This window comes from Mytilus californianus, unplaced genomic scaffold, assembly GCF_021869535.1.
Source record: "Mytilus californianus isolate M0D057914Y unplaced genomic scaffold, xbMytCali1.0.p SCAF_17, whole genome shotgun sequence".
Classification (NCBI taxonomy): Eukaryota; Metazoa; Mollusca; class Bivalvia; order Mytilida; family Mytilidae; genus Mytilus; species Mytilus californianus.
The window spans coordinates 97,680-122,431 of NW_026262659.1; the positions used below are offsets into that span (position 1 = coordinate 97,680).

At 36.1% G+C, this 24,752-nt stretch overlaps 1 protein-coding gene and 1 long non-coding RNA gene across 13 annotated transcripts in view; one reads left to right on the plus strand and one right to left on the minus strand.

The window, feature by feature from the left end:
* LOC127726180 (cyclin-dependent kinase-like 5) overlaps positions 1-24,752 on the minus strand; it is a 62,256-nt gene that overhangs the window by 23,999 nt on the left and 13,505 nt on the right. For 8 of the 11 annotated variants that reach the window (XM_052233448.1, XM_052233449.1, XM_052233455.1 and 5 more), the window contains exons 4-8: positions 17,057-17,102; positions 15,491-15,627; positions 7,749-7,869; positions 3,585-3,644; positions 1,503-1,593 (exon numbers count right to left, since the gene is read on the minus strand). In XM_052233448.1, the coding sequence (XP_052089408.1) occupies positions 1,503-1,593; positions 3,585-3,644; positions 7,749-7,869; positions 15,491-15,627; positions 17,057-17,102 (455 nt within the window). The other 3 variants (XM_052233459.1, XM_052233457.1, XM_052233456.1) reach the window with 3 other exon arrangements.
* LOC127726181 (uncharacterized) lies at positions 10,806-12,573 on the plus strand. Of its 2 annotated transcripts, XR_007993354.1 has the most exons (5): positions 10,806-10,878; positions 10,998-11,028; positions 11,148-11,261; positions 11,743-11,773; positions 12,312-12,573. It is a non-coding gene; the product is annotated as an uncharacterized LOC127726181 (long non-coding RNA). The 2 variants fall into 2 exon arrangements; XR_007993353.1 differs by having other exon boundaries at positions 10,998-11,261.

Sequence of the window (24,752 nt, forward strand, 5' to 3'; positions counted from 1 at the left end):
ATTTTGTCAGCCTTTTCAATACTGTAAATTCAGAAATTATTGCAGGGTTTTTATTAATGTGAATAATGCGACTGTGTGAGTATCGCAATAATAAGAACTCGCATTTTGACATCTGATACATAAATAAAAAGTAAAATAACAAAAATACCAAACTACAAGGAAAATTCAAAACGGAAAGTCCCTTATCAATTGCAAAATCAAAAGCTCAAACATATCAAACGAATGGAAAACAACGGTCATATTCCTGACTTGGTACAGGGTGCTATAAACAGTTTCGTATAAAAAACTAGGGGTTATTCCCCGACTAAAAATAACCATGGAGGGAAATCCCTTTTTATTCATATAATTGGTGAAAAAGTATCATGTTTTTTGTATTTGATTGTATAAATTAGTTAATTAGCTTTCAATTTAAACAGGTTAAATGATTAAAATAATCTTAAAAATTAGATTAAATATACATGTTTTGAGGGGAGACAACACTGTAAACATCCTTTTGTTTTGGCAGTGAAAATTGAAAACTTATTTGCAGCCACTGTAGCTCTTTTCGAAGCAGGAAACCGTACCCTGAAACATGATTTTTGTTAAAGGCCAGGTAAAAACCTATGAATTTCATACAGTTTTGATTATGGGAAATGTGCCTGTATCATGTTTACATGGGTATGCACATGAGCTGATTTCAGGTTTTTTATGTTCAGATTAGGCAACTTTTTCCCCATTTTCTCTGGATAGAACTTTTTTACTATACTAAAAGTACACTATATTTTTATTTAAATATAAAGTAGAGACAATTCTGATTCCAGTGATATCTAGTTTTATACAAGTATCTTTATTAACCATTCCACCACTAAGGGTCACTTAGACATGGTCCCTTAAAATATGACGTCATAGAAAAAAACTGTTGATTGCACCCACAGGCATTTCCTTATGTAGAAAATGGTGGATCAAAGCTGGTTTCACAGCTAGCTAAACCTCTCACTTGTATGAAAGTCTCCTAAAATTCCTTTATATTGACAACAATGTGTGAACAAAACAAACAGACATAATAGGTATCTGTATACAAATTTTCCTGAAATCACAATAATGAATCTTGCATTTTAGTCCATTCTTAAAAAATCGCAATAATAAATGCACACAATCATTTGTGAATTTACAGTATTGTGGTCTATCAATACCTAAGTCAAGATTTGTCAGCCTTTTCGATATTGTGATCTATCAATACCTACGTCAAGTTTTCAGCCTTTTCAATATTCTGGCCTATCAATACCCAAGAAAAGTTTTGTCAGCTTTGTCAATATTCTGGCCTATAAATACACAAGTAAAGTTTTGCATCCCTGTGCCATATTGCAGCCTATACCTACTCAAGTAAAAATTCTGGAGACCTGTGCCATATTGCAGCCTATTCCTACCCAAGTAAAAGTTCTGGAGACCTGTGCCATATTGCAGCCTATACCTACCTAAGTAAAAGTTCTGGAGACCTGTACCATCTTGTGGCCTATACCTACCCAAGTAAAAGTTCTGGAGACCTGTACCATCTTGTGGCTACATAATCTGTATATACACCAACTAATCCTGCATTTATACTGCGAGCAAAACCTAAAACATTCAAATAGAGTCATCAACCTTTCCACCATTATTACTACAATATTATCTAAAATGTGACAGTTAATAAAATGAAAGAACAACTTATGAACATCAAGGTGTCAATTTTATTTATGTTTTTACTTCAGGGGCATTACAGACTTGATGAAAACTTAGACAGTAGTAGCTCCATCCTCATATGATCTTGATGTGTTTATGCCTTGACAAACATCTTTTAGTTGAAGCCTCCTTCTCTATGATTGAAGCATATGGCTGTAGACATTTTGTATGGTTTATATTTCCAAATATAATTTAGTCTTACAAAAAAGGTGTGTAACCTGCCTTCCCCAAATAATACAAGTAAGAATGGCAAAATCCATATTTGGTATAGGAAACCCAAAATATTACACTGAACAATATCTTATAAGCACAATGGTATGTCCTGTGTAGAACCTGTGTGAGTTTAGTTGAATCATGTCAAACAGTTTGAAAGAGTTGAGGATTAACAAATTAAGACAAACAACAATAACGACAAATGTATTCCTTCTTGTCGCCCCAGCTGTAAGATGTCGGACAACACAATAACAGGGACAAATACAGCAATGAACATTGTGTAATAACAATGACGACACATGTATTCCTTCTTGTCGCCCCAGCTGTAAGCTGTCAGACAACACAATAACAGGGACATATACAGCAATGAACATTGTGTAACAACAATGACGACACATGTATTCCTTCTTGTCGCCCCAGCTGTAAGCTGTCAGACAACACAATAACAGGGACATGTACAGCAATGAACATTGTGTAACAACAATGATGACACATGTATTCCTTCTTGTCGCCCCAGCTGTAAGCTGTCAGACAACACAATAACAGGGACATATACAGCAATGAACATTGTGTAACAACAATGACGACACATGTATTCCTTCTTGTCGCCCCAGCTGTAAGCTGTCAGACAACACAATAACAGGGACATATACAGCAATGAACATTGTGTAACAACAATGACGACACATGTATTCCTTCTTGTCGCCCCAGCTGTAAGCTGTCAGACAACACAATAACAGGGGCATATACAGCAATGAAAATTGTGTAACAACAATGACGACACATGTATTCCTTCTTGTCGCCCCAGCTGTAAGCTGTCAGACAACACAATAACAGGGACATATACAGCAATGAACATTGTGTAACAACAATGACGACACATGTATTCCTTCTTGTCGCCCCAGCTGTAAGCTGTCAGACAACACAATAACAGGGACATATACAGCAATGAACATTGTGTAACAACAATGACGACACATGTATTCCTTCTTGTCGCCCCAGCTGTAAACTGTCAGACAACACAATATCAGGGACATATACAGCAATGAACATTGTGTAACAACAATGACGACACATGTATTCCTTCTTGTCGCCCCATCTGTAAGCTGTCAGACAACACAATAACAGGGACATATACAGCAATGAACATTGTGTAACAACAATGACGACACATGTATTCCTTCTTGTCGCCCCAGCTGTAAGCTGTCAGACAACACAATAACAGGGACATATACAGCAATGAACATTGTGTAACAACAATGACGACACATGTATTCCTTCTTGTCGCCCCAGCTGTAAGCTGTCAGACAACACAATAACAGGGACATATACAGCAATGAACATTGTGTAACAACAATGACGACACATGTATTCCTTCTTGTCGCCCCAGCTGTAAGCTGTCAGACAACACAATAACAGGGACATATACAGCAATGAACATTGTGTAACAACAATGACGACACATGTATTCCTTCCTGTCCCCCCAGCTGTAAGCTGTCAGACAACACAATAACAGGGACATATACAGCAATGAACATTGTGTATGGATTATATTTCACATGACTGAAGCATATAAGTACATATATCTTGTATAGTTTATTAGTTACTTACCAAAATCACACAGTTTAAGTGTTTTACTTAACAGAATCACACAGTTTAAGTGTTTTACTTACCAAAATCACACAGTTTAAGTGTGTCGTTTTTACTGATCAATAGATTCTCTGGTTTTATATCTGAAATATAGAAAATAGACATATCATTATCATTCACTACTTTATATTTCAGTACATGTTAATTCTTTTATTCATATCAGCAATCAAACCAATATAATATACAACAACAAAATGTGTCTTGGAGCAAAATTTAAAAAAACAATGAAATGAGAAGCCATAAAAACATACAAAGACTGAAGTCATAGCAAAACACATTAATCAATAATAAAACCTGTCAAACTTTAAAGATTCATTCAGCTTTTGTGAACATATCACAATGACTTTTTATCATCTTATTTCAAGGGAATACAAATAATTAATGATCTTTTCTCATTATAAATATCATTAAAGAAATTACTCAAAACTCGACTGAAGTACTAATTTCTTTCTAAATGTGGGCCCTTTTCGACCTACAAAATTAAGTAATTTGTATCTCAAAAACAATTATTACTTATGTGGAAAGTTCAAACTGTAATCTCTTTGAAAGATCATGAATATTTACACAGATTTTATAGTCAAAAATAGCAAAATTTAATTTTTTTTCTAAAAAGAAATTACAAAATCTGCATATTTTCACCCCTGTTTGCTAGTGGGTAGTATCGATCAAATTCAAGTACCACAAAAATATTTACATTGTGATATGTAATTTATTTAGTTGGTACTTGCATGCGCTCTATATTGCAGGTGCAAAAACTATGTTTAAAACAATAAAAATCTTTGTTTTTCACAAATACACATAGAAGGGCCTTTTCCTGACATCAATAATCCTTAATAAAAGATGTAAAATAAAAGAACAGAGTTCCATTGTACCTCGCATTGCACATATTTATTTTTTTGGTTTTTTAAAAACTTTTTATAAATATCTTAGAGAAACGAAGGTTTGAAAGCTCTAACAATGTAACTTTCCATACAATTAATATTTCCAAGGGACATAATTCTTTTAAAATTGTTGATGGGCACTGATTTTCGAAATTCTCAGAGACATTGTTGATACAAAATAATAAACCTTTGATATAAATTAAATACATATCTGAGACAATACTGATTTAAACCTATGCTATAAGTTTCATAAAAATCTGGCAAGAATTGTACATGTGAAATGCTTACAATGCAATTTTCAATATCATTAATATTTCCAAGGGGCAGAACTCTTTTAAAAATAATTGATCAGCACTGATTTTTGTACTTGTCTGAGACAATGCTATTATAAACCTATGCTTCAAGTTTCATGAAAATCTTACAAGAATTGTACGAGTGAAAGCATTTACAATGCAATTTTCCATATCATTCATATTTCCAAGGGGCATAACTCTTAAAAATAATTGATCAGCACTTATTTTCGTACTTGTCTGAGACATTGCTATAAGTTTTATAAAAATTCGGAAAGAATTATACATGTGAAAGCACTTACAATGCAATTTTCCATATAAATAATATTTCCAAGGGCATAACTCTTTTAAAAATAATTGATCAGCACTGATTTTCGTACTTGTCTGAGACATTGCTATTACAAAACTATGACATAAGTTTCATAAAAAATTGTCATGAATTAAACATGTCAAAGCACTTACAATGCAATTTTCCATATAATTAACATTTCCAAGGGTCATAACTCTTTTTAAAAATAATTCATCTGCACTGAATTTCAAGCTTGTTCAAGACATTGTTGATATAAACCTATGATATAAGTTTCATAAAAAATTGTCAAAAATTGTACATGTGAAAGCGCTAACAAGACCATGACTGACACCCAGAATTTCTATGTCCCCCACAACGTGTCGCACAGGGGGAAATAAACTGATATCATGGCAGATTGACTACCATTAACAGTGGGAAAAAAATTTACTTATAAGAATAATGACCTAAAATTGTAATTAGGTCTGAAATTGTTTTCTTAAAAGACAAAATTTCTAGCAATAGCTTTTTTATCAAAGCAATCAGAAATCTCAAATGATAGACTTTACAATTTAGATGATGATGATGTTGGATGACTGTTTATTATTTAGACCTATAATAATGTATCTATGTTACTATCAATACACCGATGTTGACTAGCTGGTTTAACAATAGAATCAATAGAAATGGCTTCTAATTTCATTATTTTAGTCTGGTTGTAAAGTTAATTATCTAATGATGTAAATAATTAATCAATCAGCACATGATAGATCATCTTATCTGTAAAACCAATTGATTCAAGTCAACAACTAATTACTGAGGAATATCTATAAGTCATTCATTCAAATCTCTAAATTTCTACCACATTCTCAAATAAGATAAAATTGAAATGTATAAAATGGTCTGAAGGTCTATATAAGATGCCCTACATTGAAATACAACTGATTGACTAACAAAGAATGATGGGATGGATGAAAAAAGACAACATGGTCTAAGTAATATGCCCTGCAGCCTGATACAAGGATATAAATAGCATTGAGATAAATCCCGGTAAACACATAATAAGGAAATTCTAATATGACAGTATAGGGAGTGATTTTAAATACATTAGTTGTTTGTTTAACAACCAGTGGCTGCTGACATTTAAATACAAATGAAATAAGTTCTTTGAACTAGACAATTTTTTACTGGTTATATTGTTTGACTCAAACACAGGCACATTTTGGTTATGACATACTGCAACATTTCTGCACTTTTTCCAATTTTTTTTAACCACATACTAATTATAAAGAAGAAGTTTTATTTTCCATGAAGCGTCCAGTGCATATAACTTGAAAAATAACATCAGAATCTGTGTAATATCTAAACGGCAGCTAACAAAACAGGATATATAAAATCTGCCTTTTATAAAAGCTATTTGAAACTCAACTTGACATATAATCAATTTCACTTTTATGTTCGTCCTAAGGTATAACTGTATTTCCCATGATCCTCTGACAAGTATAACAAAGACACTTTATGAATTCAATACTTCAAAGAAAAAACAAAACCTAATAATCTAAAGATTAAATTCAAATTACACTGAGAAAGGATGTATAGTTCTTGCATTTAACAATATATCCTATGCATTTATTGGTATTTACAAATCAATAAACTTGTAACTTGCTAGTCATTATAATTATGCCCCATGTAAAGGAATTTAAATAAACCTGAAAAATGCACAGAGATTCTAAGTGCAAATAAGATATATTGTTCTTTACCTAACCTTAACTTGAGGAGCAAGTGTAAGTTCCTGCAATGTCTCAGTCATGTCAGTAGTATAACTTAGTGCAAATGAGATGTATTGTTCTTTACCTAATCCTAGCTTAAACAGCTAGTGTAAGTTCCTGCAATGTCTCAGTCATGCCCGTAGTATAACTTAGTGCAAATAAAATATAGTGTTCTTTACCTAACCCTGGCTTAAACAGCTAGTGTAAGTTCCTGCAATGTCTCAGTCATGTCAGTAGTATAACTTAGTGCAAATAAGATATATTGTTCTTTACCTAACCCTGGCTTAAACAGCTAGTGTAAGTTCCTGCAATGTCTCAGTCATGTCAGTAGTATAACTTAGTGCAAATAAGATATATTGTTCTTTACCTAACCCTGGCTTAAACAGCTAGTGTAAGTTCCTGCAATGTCTCAGTCATGTCTGTAGTATAACTTAGTGCAAATAAGATATATTGTTATTTACCTAACCCTGGCTTAAACAGCTTGTGTAAGTTCCTGCAATGTCTCAGTCATGTCTGTAGTATAACTTAGTGCAAATAAGATATATTGTTCTTTACCTAACCCTGGCGTAAACAGCTAGTGTAAGTTCCTGCAATGTCTCAGTCATGTCTGTAGTATAACTAAGTGCAAATAAGATATATTGTTCTTTACCTAACCCTGGCTTAAACAGCTAGTGTAAGTTCCTGCAATGTCTCAGTCATGTCTGTAGTATAACTTAGTGCAAATAAGATATATTGTTCTTTCCCTAATCCTGGCTTAAACAGCTAGTGTAAGTTCCTGCAATGTCTCAGTCATGTCAGTAGTATAACTAAGTGCAAATAAGATATATTGTTCTTTACCTAACCCTGGCGTAAACAGCTTGTGTAAGTTTCTGCAATGTCTCAGTTATGTCTGTAGTATAACTTAGTGCAAATAAGATATATTCAGTCATGCCAGTAGTATAAATCATTCATGATAGCTTACCTCGATGTATGATATCTTGAGTATGGCACCATTGTATGGCTTTACACAACTGGTATGTGTAAGTTTTAACTTTTTCAGCAGGTACACCATTTGGCATGTCTTCTAGAAGTTCTAACATATTCTATAAATAAACAACTGATTTTGTAAGACATGGGCATCAGATCTTTGAAGAACAATTTACTGTGCTGAACTTATGGATCCTTTAATATTACTGCATACAACAACTTGTAATTGGAATATTCATTATCAGGTATGCTATAGAACAAAAGTCTGGGAAGCCAATACCTAAAAAATGGTAAGAATATAAAAACTCAAGATACGGCTTTGGCGGTTGTGTCGTAGCATGCAAACCTCATATGTATATCACATTTACATGTTCCTTTCCTGATATGCATGTAATATTTACCACCAGACATTAATCACCAATTCATTATCATCAAATTTTAAAGGACAGATATAGAACAAATCCAGGCCATCTTTGGTCAACCCTATATGCCTGGAAAGTTACAACCTTAGTTTTAGAACAATAACTCATAATAAAATGAACAATATATGATTGAAGTTATGCCAATACCAAAGCATTGACCAGTAAACCGTACCCCTCACAACGTACAATCTATCATCATGTACCCCTCACAACGTACAATCTATCATCAGGTACCCCTCACAACGTACAATCTACCATCAGTAGTACAGATCAGGTGGTTGTAAACTGTACCCCTCACAACATACAACCTATCAACAGGTACCCTTCACAACGTACAATCCATCATCAGCAGTACAGATCAAGTGGTTGTAAACTGTACCCCTCACAACGTACAATCTATCATCATGTACCCCTCACAACGTACAATCTATCATCTGGAACCCCTCACAACGTACAATCTATCATCAGGTACCACTCACAACGTACAATCTATCATCAGCAGTACAGATCAAGTGGTTGTAAACTGAACCCCTCACAACGTACAATCTATCATCAGGTACCCCTCACAAGGTACAATCTATCATCTGGAACCCCTCACAACGTACAATCTATCATCATGTACCCCTCACAACGTACAATCTATCATCAGCAGTACAGATCAAGTGGTTGTAAACTGAACCCCTCACAACGTACAATCTATCATCAGGTACCCCTCACAAGGTACAATCTATCATCTGGAACCCCTCACAACGTACAATCTATCATCATGTACCCCTCACAACGTGCAATCTATCATCAGCAGTACAGATCAAGCGGTTGTAAACTGTACCCCTCACAACGTACAATCTATCAACAGGTACCCCTCACAACGTACAATCCATCGTCAGCAGTACAGATCAAGAGGTTGTAAACTGAACCCCTCACAATGTACAATCTATCATCAGGTACCCCTCACAACGTACAATCTATCATCAGCAGTACAGATTAAGTGGTTGTAAACTGCACCCCTCACAACGTATAATCTACCATCAGGTACCCCTCACAAGGTACAATCTATCATCTGGAACCCCTCACAACGTACAATCTATCATCATGTACCCCTCACAACGTACAATCTATCATCAGCAGTACAGATCAAGTGGTTGTAAACTGAACCCCTCACAACGTACAATCTATCATCAGGTACCCCTCACAAGGTACAATCTATCATCTGGAACCCCTCACAACGTACAATCTATCATCATGTACCCCTCACAACGTACAATCTATCATCAGCAGTACAGATCAAGTGGTTGTAAACTGAACCCCTCACAACGTACAATCTATCATCAGGTACCCCTCACAAGGTACAATCTATCATCTGGAACCCCTCACAACGTACAATCTATCATCATGTACCCCTCACAACGTGCAATCTATCATCAGCAGTACAGACCAAGCGGTTGTAAACTGTACCCCTCACAACGTACAATCTATCAACAGGTACCCCTCACAACGTACAATCTATCATCTGGAACCCCTCACAACGTACAATCTATCATCATGTACCCCTCACAACGTGCAATCTATCATCAGCAGTACAGATCAAGCGGTTGTAAACTGAACCCCTCACAACGTACAATCTATCATCAGCAGTACAGATCAAGTGGTTGTAAACTGAACCCCTCACAACGTACAATCTATCATCAGGTACCCCTCACAAGGTACAATCTATCATCTGGAACCCCTCACAACGTACAATCTATCATCATGTACCCCTCACAACGTGCAATCTATCATCAGCAGTACAGATCAAGCGGTTGTAAACTGTACCCCTCACAACGTACAATCTATCAACAGGTACCCCTCACAACGTACAATCCATCGTCAGCAGTACAGATCAAGAGGTTGTAAACTGAACCCCTCACAATGTACAATCTATCATCAAGTACCCCTCACAACGTACAATCTATCATCAGCAGTACAGATCAAGTGGTTGTAAACTGCACCCCTCACAACGTATAATCTTCCATCAGGTACCCCTCACAAGGTACAATCTATCATCTGGAACCCCTCACAAGGTACAATCTATCATCAGGTACCCCTCACAACGTACAATCTACCATCAGTAGTACAGATCAAGTTGTTGTAAACTGAACCCCTTACATTGTACAATCTATCATCTGGAACCCCTCACAACATACAATCTACCATCAGTAGTACAGATCAAGTTGTTGTAAACTGAACCCCTCACAACGTACAATCTATCATCAGGTACCCCTCACAAGGTACAATCTATCATCAGGTACCCCTCACAACGTACAATCTACCATCAGTAGTACAGATCAAGTGGTTGTAAACTGCACCCCTCACAACGTATAATCTACCATCAGGTACCCCTCACAAGGTACAATCTATCATCTGGAACCCCTCACAACATACAATCTACCATCAGTAGTACAGATCAAGTGGTTGTAAACTGTACCCCTCACAACGTACAATCTATCATCAGGAACCCCTCACAACGTACAATCTATCATCAGGTACCCCTCACAACGTACAATCTACCATCAGCAGTACAGATCAAGTTGTTGTAAACTTAACCCCTCACAACGTACAATCTATCATCAGGTACCCCTCACAAGGTACAATCTATCATCAGGTACCCCTCACAACATACAATCTATCATCAGGTACCCCTCACAACGTACAATCTATCATCAGGTACCCCTCACAACATACAATCTATCATCAGGAACCCCTCAAAAGGTACAATCTATCATCAGTAGTACAGATCAAGTGGTTGTAAACTGTACCCCTCACAACGTATAATCTATCATCAGGTACCCCTCACAACGTACAATCTATCATCAGGTACCCCTCACAATGTACAATCTATCATCAGTAGTACAGATCAAGTGGTTGTAAACTGTACCCCTCACAACGTACAATCTATCATCAGGTACCCCTCACAATGTACAATCTATCATCAGTAGTACAGATCAAGTGGTTGTAAACTGAACCCCTCACAACGTACAATCTACCATCAGTAGTACAGATCAAGTGGTTGTAAACTGAACCCCTCACAACGTACAATCTATCATCACGTACCCCTCACAACATACAATCTATCATCACGAACCCCTCACAACGTACAATCGATCATCATGCACCCCTCACAACATACAATCTACCATCAGTAGTACAGATCAAGTGATTGTAAACTGAACCCCTCACAACATACAATCTATCATCAGGAACCAATCACAACGTACAATCTATCATCAGTAGTACAGATCAAGTGTATGTAAACTGAACCCCTCACAACGTATAATCTATCATTAGGAACCCCTCACAACGTACAATTTATCATCAGGAACCCCTCACAACGTACAATCTATCATCAGGAACCCCTCACAACGTACAATCTGTCATCTGGTACCCCTCACAACGTACAATCTTCCATCAGTAGTACAGATCAAATGGTTGTAAACTGTACCCCTCACAACGTATAATCTATCATTAGGAACCCCTCACAACGTACAATTTATCATCAGGAACCCCTCACAACGTACAATCTATCATCAGGAACCCCTCACAACGTACAATCTATCATCTGGTACCCCTCACAACGTACAATCTTCCATCAGTAGTACAGATCAAATGGTTGTAAACTGTACCCCTCACAATGTATAATCTATCATTAGGAACCCCTCACAACGTACAATTTATCATCAGGAACCCCTCACAACGTACAATCTATCATCAGGAACCCCTCACAACGTACAATCTATCATCAGGAACCCCTCACAACGTACAATCTATCATCAGGAACCCCTCACAATGTACAATCTATCATCAGTAGTACAGATCAAGGGGTTGTAAACTGTACCCCTCACAACGTACAATCTATCATCAGGAACCCCTCACAACGTACAATCTATCATCAGGAACCCCTCACAACGTACAATCTATCATCAGGAACCCCTCACAATGTACAATCTATCATCAGTAGTACAGATCAAGTTTATGTAAACTGTACCCCTCACAACGTACAATCTATCATCAGGTACCCCTCACAACGTACAATTTATCATCAGTAGTACAGATCAAGTGTATGTAAACTGTACCCCTCACAACGTACAATCTATCATCAGCAGTACAGATCAAGTGGTTGTAAACTGAACCCCTCACAACGTACAATCTATCATCAGGTACCCCTCACAAGGTACAATCTATCATCTGGAACCCCTCACAACGTACAATCTATCATCATGTACCCCTCACAACGTGCAATCTATCATCAGCAGTACAGATCAAGCGGTTGTAAACTGTACCCCTCACAACGTACAATCTATCAACAGGTACCCCTCACAACGTACAATCCATCGTCAGCAGGACAGATCAAGAGGTTGTAAACTGAACTCCTCACAATGTACAATCTATCATCAGGTACCCCTCACAACGTACAATCTATCATCAGCAGTACAGATCAAGTGGTTGTAAACTGCACCCCTCACAACGTATAATCTACCATCAGGTACCCCTCACAAGGTACAATCTATCATCTGGAACCCCTCACAAGGTACAATCTATCATCAGGTACCCCTCACAACGTACAATCTACCATCAGTAGTACAGATCAAGTGGTTGTAAACTGAACCCCTTACAGTGTACAATCTATCATCTGGAACCCCTCACAACATACAATCTACCATCAGTAGTACAGATCAAGTTGTTGTAAACTGAACCCCTCACAACGTACAATCTATCATCAGGTACCCCTCACAAGGTACAATCTATCATCAGGTACCCCTCACAATGTACAATCTACCATCAGTAGTACAGATCAAGTGGTTGTAAACTGCACCCCTCACAACGTATAATCTACCATCAGGTACCCCTCACAAGGTACAATCTATCATCTGGAACCCCTCACAAGGTACAATCTATCATCTGGAACCCCTCACAACATACAATCTACCATCAGTAGTACAGATCAAGTGGTTGTAAACTGTACCCCTCACAACGTACAATCTACCATCAGGAACCCCTCACAACGTACAATCTATCATCAGGTACCCCTCACAACGTACAATCTATCATCAGGAACCCCTCACAACGTACAATCTATCATCAGGTACCCCTCACAACGTACAATCTACCATCAGTAGTACAGATCAAGTGGTTGTAAACTGTACCCCTCACAACGTACAATCTATCATCAGGAACCCCTCACAACGTACAATCTATCATCAGGTACCCCTCACAACGTACAATCTACCATCAGTAGTACAGATCAAGTTGTTGTAAACTGAACCCCTCACAACGTACAATCTATCATCAGGTACCCCTCACAAGGTACAATCTATCATCAGGTACCCCTCACAACATACAATCTATCATCAGGTACCCTTCACAACGTACAATCTATCATCAGGAACCCCTCACAAGGTACAATCTATCATCAGTAGTACAGATCAAGTGGTTGTAAACTGTACCCCTCACAACATACAATCTATCATCACGAACCCCTCACAACGTACAATCTATCATCATGTACCCCTCACAACATACAATCTACCATCAGTAGTACAGATCAAATGGTTGTAAACTGAACCCCTCACAACGTATAATCTTTCATTAGGAACCCCTCACAACGTACAATTTATCATCAGGAACCCCTCACAACGTACAATCTATCATCACGAACCCCTCACAACGTACAATCTATCATCATGTACCCCTCACAACATACAATCTACCATCAGTAGTACAGATCAAATGGTTGTAAACTGTACCCCTCACAACGTATAATCTTTCATTAGGAACCCCTCACAACGTACAATTTATCATCAGGAACCCCTCACAACGTACAATCTATCATCAGGAACCCCTCACAATGTACAATCTATCATCTGGTACCCCTCACAACGTACAATCTTCCATCAGTAGTACAGATCAAATGGTTGTAAACTGTACCCCTCACAACGTATAATCTATCATTAGGAACCCCTCACAACGTACAATTTATCATCAGGAACCCCTCACAACGTACAATCTATCATCAGGAACCCCTCACAACGTACAATCTATCATCAGGAACCCCTCACAACGTACAATCTATCATCAGGTACCCCTCACAACGTACAATCTATCATCAGCAGTACAGATCAAGTGGTTGTAAACTGTACCCCTCACAACGTACAATCTATCATCAGGAACCCCTCACAACGTACAATCTATCATCAGTAGTACAGATCAAGTGTATGTAAACTGTACCCCTCACAACGTACAATCTATCATCAGGAACCCCTCACAACGTACAATCTATCATCAGGAACCCCTCACAATGTACAATCTACCATCAGTAGTACAGATCAAGTGGTTGTGTATGATACTGATAATAATGTGTATGATATATGTTTCTGGATAACTGTCATCAGATTTACACAAGACAAAAAGTCCTTGGAAAAATGGTATCAAATCTCCAAAGTACCAAAATAGAACAACCAAAGAAGCCACCTAAGGTAAAATGTTACATAAAGTTGTAGCCATAGTTATAGTGCAGTTATTTACTTTATAAACTAATTAGTACAAAATGTATAATTTTAACCTTGACAGTACAAAGCACTGGCTATTGGGCAGATGGTGCTCTTTAAACCTTTCACATTCAACTAGGTTTTCAAGCTCCCTCCCCTGACCATCATAAATATTCAAATACTATTCATTGGTTGTCTCTAAATCGCTGTTTCAGAATCTAATGCATTCTGGGTAATATTTTTAAAAGCGTACACCAGAACATCCTAAACAATGAAAATTCAATCAATGGTGCGACATTATTTTCATTTTGGTGTAACAATAAAATTACCCATTGCCCTTTAGATTCTGAAACAGCAAATTCCACAATATTCTCCTGTTATAAGGTTCCCCAACTTACCCTCTCTACGTATTCAAACACAAAATACAGTTTCCCTCTTCTTCTGAAAGCTTCTCTTAATTCCACAATATTCTCCTGTTATAAGGTTCCCCAACTTACCCTCTCTACGTATTCAAACACAAGATACAGTTTCCCTCTCCTTCTGGCAGCCTCTCTTAATTCTACAATATTCTCCTGTTATAAGGTTCCCCAACTTACCCTCTCTACGTATTCAAACACAAGATACAGTTTCCCTCTCCTTCTGGCAGCCTCTCTTAATTCTACAATATTCTCCTGTAATAAGGTTCCCCAACTTACCCTCTCTACGTATTCAAACACAAAATACAGTTTCCCTCTTCTTCTGAAAGCTTCTCTTAATTCTACAATATTCTCCTGCTATAAGGTTCCCCAACTTACCCTCTCTACGTATTCAAAAACAAGATACAGTTTCCCTCTCCTTCTGAAAGCCTCTCTTAATTCTACAATATTTTCTTGTTTCAAAGTTCGCAGCATGTTCAGTTCTCTCTCTGTAGTTCTCTTAACATCATCATTATCTAAAATAACAAAGTTGGGGGAAGCCATCAGATATATACAATTCAGTATATTTAGAATTGATAATCAAATAATTGAAATGTGGAAAATCTCAAACGGTAATTGAAGAAACAACACATTAACTCACAATGCTTGTGGCACATGAGTGATTCATCAATGTTGTTCAGTCACAAGTTGAATATTTTTTTATAATTAATTTTTTGGCTTACTTATTCTTGTTATTACATAAGTTTTTAAACTAAATAAAGTAGTAAATACAAGGTTTCTTCATGTTCTCAGTTGGTTTTATTGCCACTTTCTTTTTAGAACATCTTGACAACTCATATTGTATAATGTTGTAGCAGTGAAAATACATGTGAAATATCAACCTTTTATTTGACTGAGGTACTTCATTTTAACCTATGTAATAAAAGCATTTTTGGGGGCCAGATAATATATTAAGTTTTATTAACCTAAGATCTTAACTATATCTTTTAAATGTAATTTATGGTTCATAAAATATTTTAAACACAAACAGTCCAAGTTTATTGGGTTTTTTAAAAGTTTGAAAAGCTTCCTATAAGCCTATGTACAAACAATGTTGTTATTTAATATTAGGAACAACCTCTGACTTACAACAGTGAGAAATACATAACATCAATAGAAAATCACTTCAAACAAAGAGACTATTAATCCAAAGAAAGTGATTGTGGTAATACAGTGTATAAATCTGATAGGTGACCTTTAAATCGTTGTTTTACACACAAATAATCAGACTGTTCTTTAGTTACTGGATAATTGACACTAAGGTACTCTGCTTAACTTCAGGCAAAAATCACTCATTATTTTCTTCCAAGATAGTCCCTGGTTACTCATTGGGACTACAGGAAAAATAACTTTCTTCAGTGAAAGGCAGTTAAGTTAACCTCACAGTAAACCACATACAACCATTGAAGAAAGACTATTACAGGAAAAATAACTTTTCTTCAGTGAAAGGCGGTTAAATTAACCTCACAGTAAGGCAGTTAAATTAACCTCACAGTAAACCACATACAACCATTGAAGAAAGACTATTACAGGAAATATAACTTGTAATAATCTGACAGGTAGAGTTAACACAGTATGAGTAAACCATATGCCACCTTTGATTGATTGATTGTTGGTTGCTTAATGTCCAGTGCATATAACACCACTGAAGATATACTACTATCATAGTATTCTACTAACATCCATTTACTCTTTACACTTTTTATAAAACGATGTAGTGATTTTGATATTTTCCATAAAAATATCTAATCTAAATGGAAGTCATTCTGGCATGATCTTAAAAAAAAGTTATTTTGACAAGTCCCCTATAAATACCAATTTAAATATGCTTCATGATCTGTACTTGAGAGTTATCTGTTATATTTTCCAGTGACATTAGATACAAATTATAGGGTATTAACTTACCTTCGCTGTCTTTAAATTTCTTTACTGCCACCATTTCACCTGACTCCTGGAAAGAAACATAATATACTCTCACAAATAAATAAAAATAGACAAGATTGCTAAAATGTCCTCTCCCCCCCCCCCCCCCTCAACTGTATGAATGAGGAATAAAACTGTGTGTACAATAGTCAAAATATGGTCTGAGTCCCTTAACTACCATGAAAATGGTCAAATCAAAATGACAGTATATAAGGATCAACAACACATGATGGTCAACAAAAACCTACAAAGTATGAGAGCTTTCTGTCAAATGGTCTCAGAGGAGTTGTGTTAACAAGGTGTCAATGTTACAATACTCAAATAAATATGAGAGGCTCCAAAGTATTTCATTCAAACAATCAATGTGTCTTAAAGATACAAAGTCACCTAAATAAATTGCATCAAAACCATCTGAAACAATCATCTGCTGTCATTTGGGATCCAAGATGACTATAGACTTGAGCTCTCATACTACCAAAAAGTGTTATTCATTTGTACTGTATTATTTATATGTGATATTCTGTTGTTCATTTGTCTTAGCAAAAAAGAAGTACTCCACATAAATAAACTCTTAAAAGAAAAAATCATTTTGGATATTCACCTACTGAACAAGGTCAGGCCGCAATTAAAAATATCTTTGTTTCCCCTTACCCTACCCACCATTTTGGAAGTGGGTAGGTAGGTAGGCTTTTTTTTTTTTTTTTAGAGAAAATCCCTGAAATATATCTAACACACAGGAAAACACAGAAAAACAACAAATTGAACTTTATTGATACTAAAACAACATACTGTATAACGTAATATGCATGACTAGAAGACCTTACAATTTCAGACTAGAAAATGTTTGTAAATATCAATGTCTTTGTGATTTAGAGTAGACCACATATAAATTGAGACACGGTTCTATATTTTTCTTATAGTTTTATTAATTCAATTGAAAATATAAAACCCCAACGAGACTGCTACCTAGTAACATTCGATGCAAAAAATATGTACACTTGTTTTTCATTTAAGGAAATACTAGAAGCCACAAACCGTGATCCAAGCGAGTATGACTACGTCTATTAAGACTTATTCTAGAAAACTATGAATTTACTTTTAACAATAAACTTTACCATGAAACCTTGGGTGTGTCTATGTGCGGATCAGTATTCGCTGAGTTAGCAGACCTTACAATGTTTGTTAATTCTTGAACACATTTTACAATGCTTTCAACACAGAGAAACAAAATGATAATGATAGTTAAAGTTCACCTACGAATTTTCCTGTAATGAAACAATATTCTTAGACACTGTCATAATTATACAAAGGAGAAAGATTCTTTAATGAAGGCATAGTATGATACAAGACATTAAAACCAATATCAAACCAACTGAAACATATCAATATCTGCACAGACACTGCTCACACCCAAAAAGTGTTTTCATTGAACATGTTGAAAGGATTTATCAAGGGTGAAGTATTGAGGTATCTCAGAAACACAAGCAGCAAAACTGATCTTAAAAAACAGTAAGAAGCTCAAACGAGGATATCAAATATCTGAAATCAACAATTTTTTTTATCAAACACAAAATACAGAAAGGGAAAACTTGCTAACACATCGCCCAGCGAAATGGGAGCAACCGCTAGTAATGTTAACAAAATTCAACCCATCTATACAGAAACTAAAAATATAATAATGAAACACTGGCATCTTATTTCACAAAACCCTGAATGTGTGACCATATTTAATCATCAGCCCATTATAGCTTATAAAAGACATAAGAACTTACAAGAACTTTTATCAAAGCATTATCTGGTATAGTCATCTCGACTTTTCACAACACAATATGATACTGAGCTCGATAAAAAATCAACTACTATTTTATCCAAAGACAACTAGTGTATGGTCCAATATCACTTACGAAATGAAACAAAATAGCATAAATAGCACGCCAATATACAACTTATTGAGTCAACCACTGATAAAGGCGAACTCAGGGATTTACCACAAACACGGCAGAAACACCAGGCCTAACATTTAAGCTCAAGGGTGAGCTCGGATGCGCAATCGTAACTACTCGGCCATTCTCGCAACGCATTTTGTTATTGGGAGGCGTAGCTAGAATGGAAGAGTAGTTAAGATTGCTCGGATGCATTTATTTAAAACATTATTCCATTCCAATTTCAGTATCCTTGCATACGTTGTTTACCCTTTGCTGCAAACACACGGGCGACAATGATTTCGCGGAATGTTGAAAATACAAGGAAACGAAATTGAAAAAAACGAACTTTTGAGCGAAACGAAAAAAAAAAAAAAAACAACAACGTGATTTTCGAAAAAAATTATTTCAGTCGGCAGATTTTTAGAGGGTCGGTCGGGTAAGGGGAAACAAACTTAATTTTAATTTTGGCCTCACATGAAAGTAAGTCTGTTGAAAAGTAAATATTCTATCCCAAGTGAAATCTTTACCATAGCATATTCTATATACATAACTACACATTTACCCAAGTGAAATCTTTACCATAGCATATTCTATATCCATAACTACACATTTACCCAAGTGAAATCTTTACCATGGCATATTCTTTATCCATAACTTCACATTTACCCAAGTGAATTCTTTACCATAGCATATTTTATTCAGATTAAAAGAACATCTGATTGACCATGAAGATTTAAAATTATTTAGTGTTGACAATCACTTCTTATAAATATTGTTGAATGATTTTAAACTTTCGTCTCCTGCAAAGAACTAGTTGATAACCTGTCATTTATCATCATGATCATGTTAAATAGAAAAGAGAAGGATTTAAAATTGTACTTGAAATACAAACTTTTTCAATTAAGTTTTAAAGAATTGTCATGATTTTCTTCATCCTTTGTTTCATTTCATAAAAAAATGATATAAATCTTGTGTAGCTTCCTCCCCTGAGCCTCCATTTCAATACCACTTTATTTACCTATTCTCAAACAATAAATAATTGGGAGTAAGAATGATCCAAGTTATAGATATGATCATAAATCATAAGTTTATTATAGTCACAATAAATAGGGAAACACCCATTGAGACATGTGTTCATTTTCATATTAAGTTGACACTTGTTAGGATATCAAATGTATTCTTTACTGTGATTTCTGATATATTTGGAGTAAAATTGTTTAATCTATGAATCGCATTAGAGGGAAAGGACATGTTCATTAATCTGATTGTATAGTAAGGATGGACATGTTCAATTAGTCTGATTGTATTGAAGGGGATGCACATGTTCAATTAGTCTGATTGTGTTGGAGGGAAAGGACATGTTCATTAATCTGATTGTATAGCAAGGATGGACATGTTCATTAATCTGATTGTATAGCAAGGATGGACATGTTCAATTAGTCTGATTGTATTGGAGGGGATGCACATGTTCAATTAGTCTGATTGTGTTGGAGGGAAAGGACATGTTCATTAATCTGATTGTATAGCAAGGATGGACATGTTCAATTAGTCTGATTGTATTGGAGGGGATGCACATGTTCAATTAGTCTGATTGTGTTGGAGGGAAAGGACATGTTCATTAATCTGATTGTATAGCAAGGATGGACATGTTCAATTAGTCTGATTGTGTTGGAGGGGATGGACATGTTCCATTAGTCTGATTGTGTTGGAGGGGATGCACATGTTCCATTAGTCTGATTGTGTTGGAGGGGATGGACATGTTCAATTAGTCTGATTGTGTTGGAGGGGATGGACATGTTCCATTAGTCTGATTGTGTTGGAGGGGATGGACATGTTCAATTAGTCTGATTGTGTTGGAGGGGATGGACATGTTCAATTAGTCTGGTTGTATTGGAGGGGATGCACATGTTCAATTAGTCTGATTGTATTGGAGGGGATGCACATGTTCAATTAGTCTGATTGTGTTGGAGGGGATGGACATATTCAATTAGTCTGATTGTATTGGAGGGGAGGGAATGTACCATTAGTCTGATTGTATTGGAGGGGAGGGAATGTACCATTAGTCTGATTGTATTGGAGGGGAGGGAATGTACCATTAGTCTGATTGTATGGAGGTGATACACATGTTCAATTAGTCTGATTGTGTTGGAGGGGAGGCACATGTTCAATTAGTCTGATTGTGTTGGAGGGGAGGGAATGTACCATTAGTCTGATTGTATGGAGGTGATACATATGTTCAATTAGTCTGATTGTGTTGGAGGGGATGCACATGTTCAATTAGTCTGATTGTATTGGAGGGGATGCACATGTTCAATTAGTCTGATTGTATTGGAGGGGATGCACATGTTCAATTAGTCTGATTGTAATGGAGGGGATGTACATGTTCAATTAGTCTGATTGTGTTGGAGGGGATGCACATGTTCAATTAGTCTGATTGTATTGGAGGGGATGCACATGTTCAATTAGTCTGGTTGTATTGGAGGGGATGCACATGTTCAATTAGTCTGATTGTATTGGAGGGGAGGGAATGTAGCATTAGTCTGATTGTATTGGAGGGGAGGGAATGTAGCATTAGTCTGATTGTATTGGAGGGGATGCACATGTTCCATTAGTCTGATTGTGTTGGAGGGATGGACATGTTCAATTAGTCTGATTGTGTTGGAGGGGAGGGAATGTACCATTAGTCTGATTGTATTGGAGGGGAGGGAATGTACCATTAGTCTGATTGTATTGGAGGGGAGGGAATGTACCATTAGTCTGATTGTATTGGAGGGGAGGGAATGTACCATTAGTCTGATTGTATGGAGGTGATACACATGTTCAATTAGTCTGATTGTGTTGGAGGGGATGCACATGTTCAATTAGTCTGATTGTATTGGAGGGGATGCACATGTTCAATTAGTCTGATTGTATTGGAGGGGATGCACATGTTCAATTAGTCTGATTGTAATGGAGGGGATGTACATGTTCAATTAGTCTGATTGTGTTGGAGGGGATGCACATGTTCAATTTATCTGATTGTATTGGAGGGGATGCACATGTTCAATTAGTCTGATTGTATTGGAGGGGATGCACATGTTCAATTAGCATGATTAGTCTGATGTATACTATTATGTTTCTAACAAACAATTACAATACTAGGGTCCAAGAGGTCCTAGATACAGGGTCCAAGATGTATACCATTATGTTTCTAACAAATATTTACTATACTAGGGTCCAAGAAGTCCTAGATACAGGGTCCAAGATGTATACCATTATGTTTCTAACAAACATTTACTATACTAGGGTCCAAGAGGTCTTAAGAGACAGGGTCCAAGATGTATACCATTGTTTCTAACAAACATTTACTATACTAGGGTCCAAGAGGTCCTAGATACAGGGTCCAAAATGTATACCATTATGTTTCTAACAAACATTTACTATACTAGGGTCCAAGAGGTCCTAGATACAGGGTCCAAAATGTATACCATTATGTTTCTAACAAACATTTACTATACTAGGGTCCAAGAGGTCTTAAGAAACAGGGTCCAAGATGTATACCATTGTTTCTAACAAACATTTACTATACTAGGGTCCAAGAGGTCTTAAGAGACAGGGTCCAAGATGTGTACCATTATGTTTCTAACAAACATTTACTATACTAGGGTCCAAGATGTCCTAGATACAGGGTCCAATATGTATACCATTAAGTTTCTAACAAACAATTACAATACAACAGTTTTATACAGTCCAACTGTTTTCATTGAAGATAAGTAATATGACACTACCAATGTTTAACGATCAATATTCAACTTGTTTAGTGGGATCATATGTTCACACAGAATTAGGTTTCTAATCAATTTACCTCTAGGTTTAGTGAATAGAAGCAAGTACAAACAGATGTTATCATAAAAATCATGGATTTTACAAAAAAGGAATTTAAAAACATGTCATTAGTTTTACAATGTATACATGGAGTGGTATTACATCCATACGAATGCATTATTAAAATACCAATTACGTTTACATTTCAACCCAAACAATTTCAACTGTTACTTCCTTTTAAACATGAAGTGTTGTTGTAACTGTGAAGTTAAGACCATACACTTAGGTATCCTTTCTGGTCTTTTTATTAACCAGAAAAAATGTCCATATCAAAATTTATGACAAATGGACAATAGTTCTTTTTGGTATTGCTAAATATCCATTCCTCAAAGGGGATTTCACTGAGGCTTCCTTTTATGTCATTTTTATTTCTTAGATAAGTAAAAAGGAGACGTTGGGACAATAAAACATCAAGTAAACAACAACAACAAAAAAAGAAAAGAAAAATACATCTTAAAGTCAACACCATATTTTAAAAAGAAAAAACTTTTAGATGTAACTAAATAAATTCTTTTTAACCCTTTCAACACTACACAGCATATGCAGCAATGAGGTGCATAGTCCCTGGCTGCTATTCTTGGAACAAGTTTTTTTTAATTTTTATTTGGAATCGCTGCCCTGTATCATGTATATATCACCCTGGTGGTCTTTAGATTTTAGTTCATGTTAAAAGGGATATGTCCAAGTCATGATGGCGCTTGAACACTGGACACTCTCTTTGAGAAAATATCATACCCAGGAACCCAGCTAAAAATAAAACTGAACAAGAATGTGTCCATAGTACACAGATGCCCCACTTGCACTATCATTTTCTATGTTTAGTGGACCGTGAAATTGGGGTCAAAACTCTAATTTGGCATTAAAATTAGAAAGATCATATCATAGGGAACATGTGAACCAAGTTTCAAGTTGATTGGACCTCAACTTCAGCAAAAACTATCTTGACCAAAAACTTTAACCTGAAGCAGGACAGACGGACGAACGGACGGACACACAGACCAGAAAACATAATGCCCCTACTACTATCCTAGGTGGGACAAAAAAAAATAAGAAGTCAAAATGGCTACATGCCTTGACAAGATACTGAACAAGATGATTTTATACAATGAAAGCAAAATTTTAAGGCTTTGACCTGGATGATATCAATAATAACTTTGATATAATATAAATTATAAACAGGACGATAAAGACATAAATGTTGGGGGAGATGAGAACAATGGTTGGTCCAGAATTGACACACACATGGTGACACACCCTCTGTTCACAGGAACTCCAAAGGTGGAGTTTGCATAATATTCACATGGGAGAAGATCCACAACCAATTGATTTCTTTAAACTATTGTTTAATAATTCAATGTGGGACTTATTAGAGGAACAAACAAACTTATACGCGGAGAGAAGACTTCAAAATGAGGAACTTATTAATTTTATGAAATTATCTGTAATTTACCTGTATAAACAGGTTATAATATGACATAAAAGTAAGAATGAAAGTCATAATATGACTGTTGGGAATAAGTACAACACTTTTCATACAGAAACCTTTTCTGTATCTTCAAAAATAAACTAGAGGCTCTAAAGAGCCTGTATCGCTCACCTAGGTCAATGTGCATCTTCAACATTGGACACTCTTTAACATTATGGATCAACTAGAATAGAATTAATTGAAAAAAGCCTACATAACATCACCATCAAGGAATTATCCTGTATTAAGCCTACATGACATCACCATCAAGAAATTATCCTGTATCAAGCCTACATGACATCACCATCAAGAAATTATCCTGTATCAAGCCTACATAACATCACCAGCAAGGAATTATCCTGTATCAAGCCTACATAACATCACCATCAAGGAAAGGAAATGTATCAAGCCAACATAATATTAC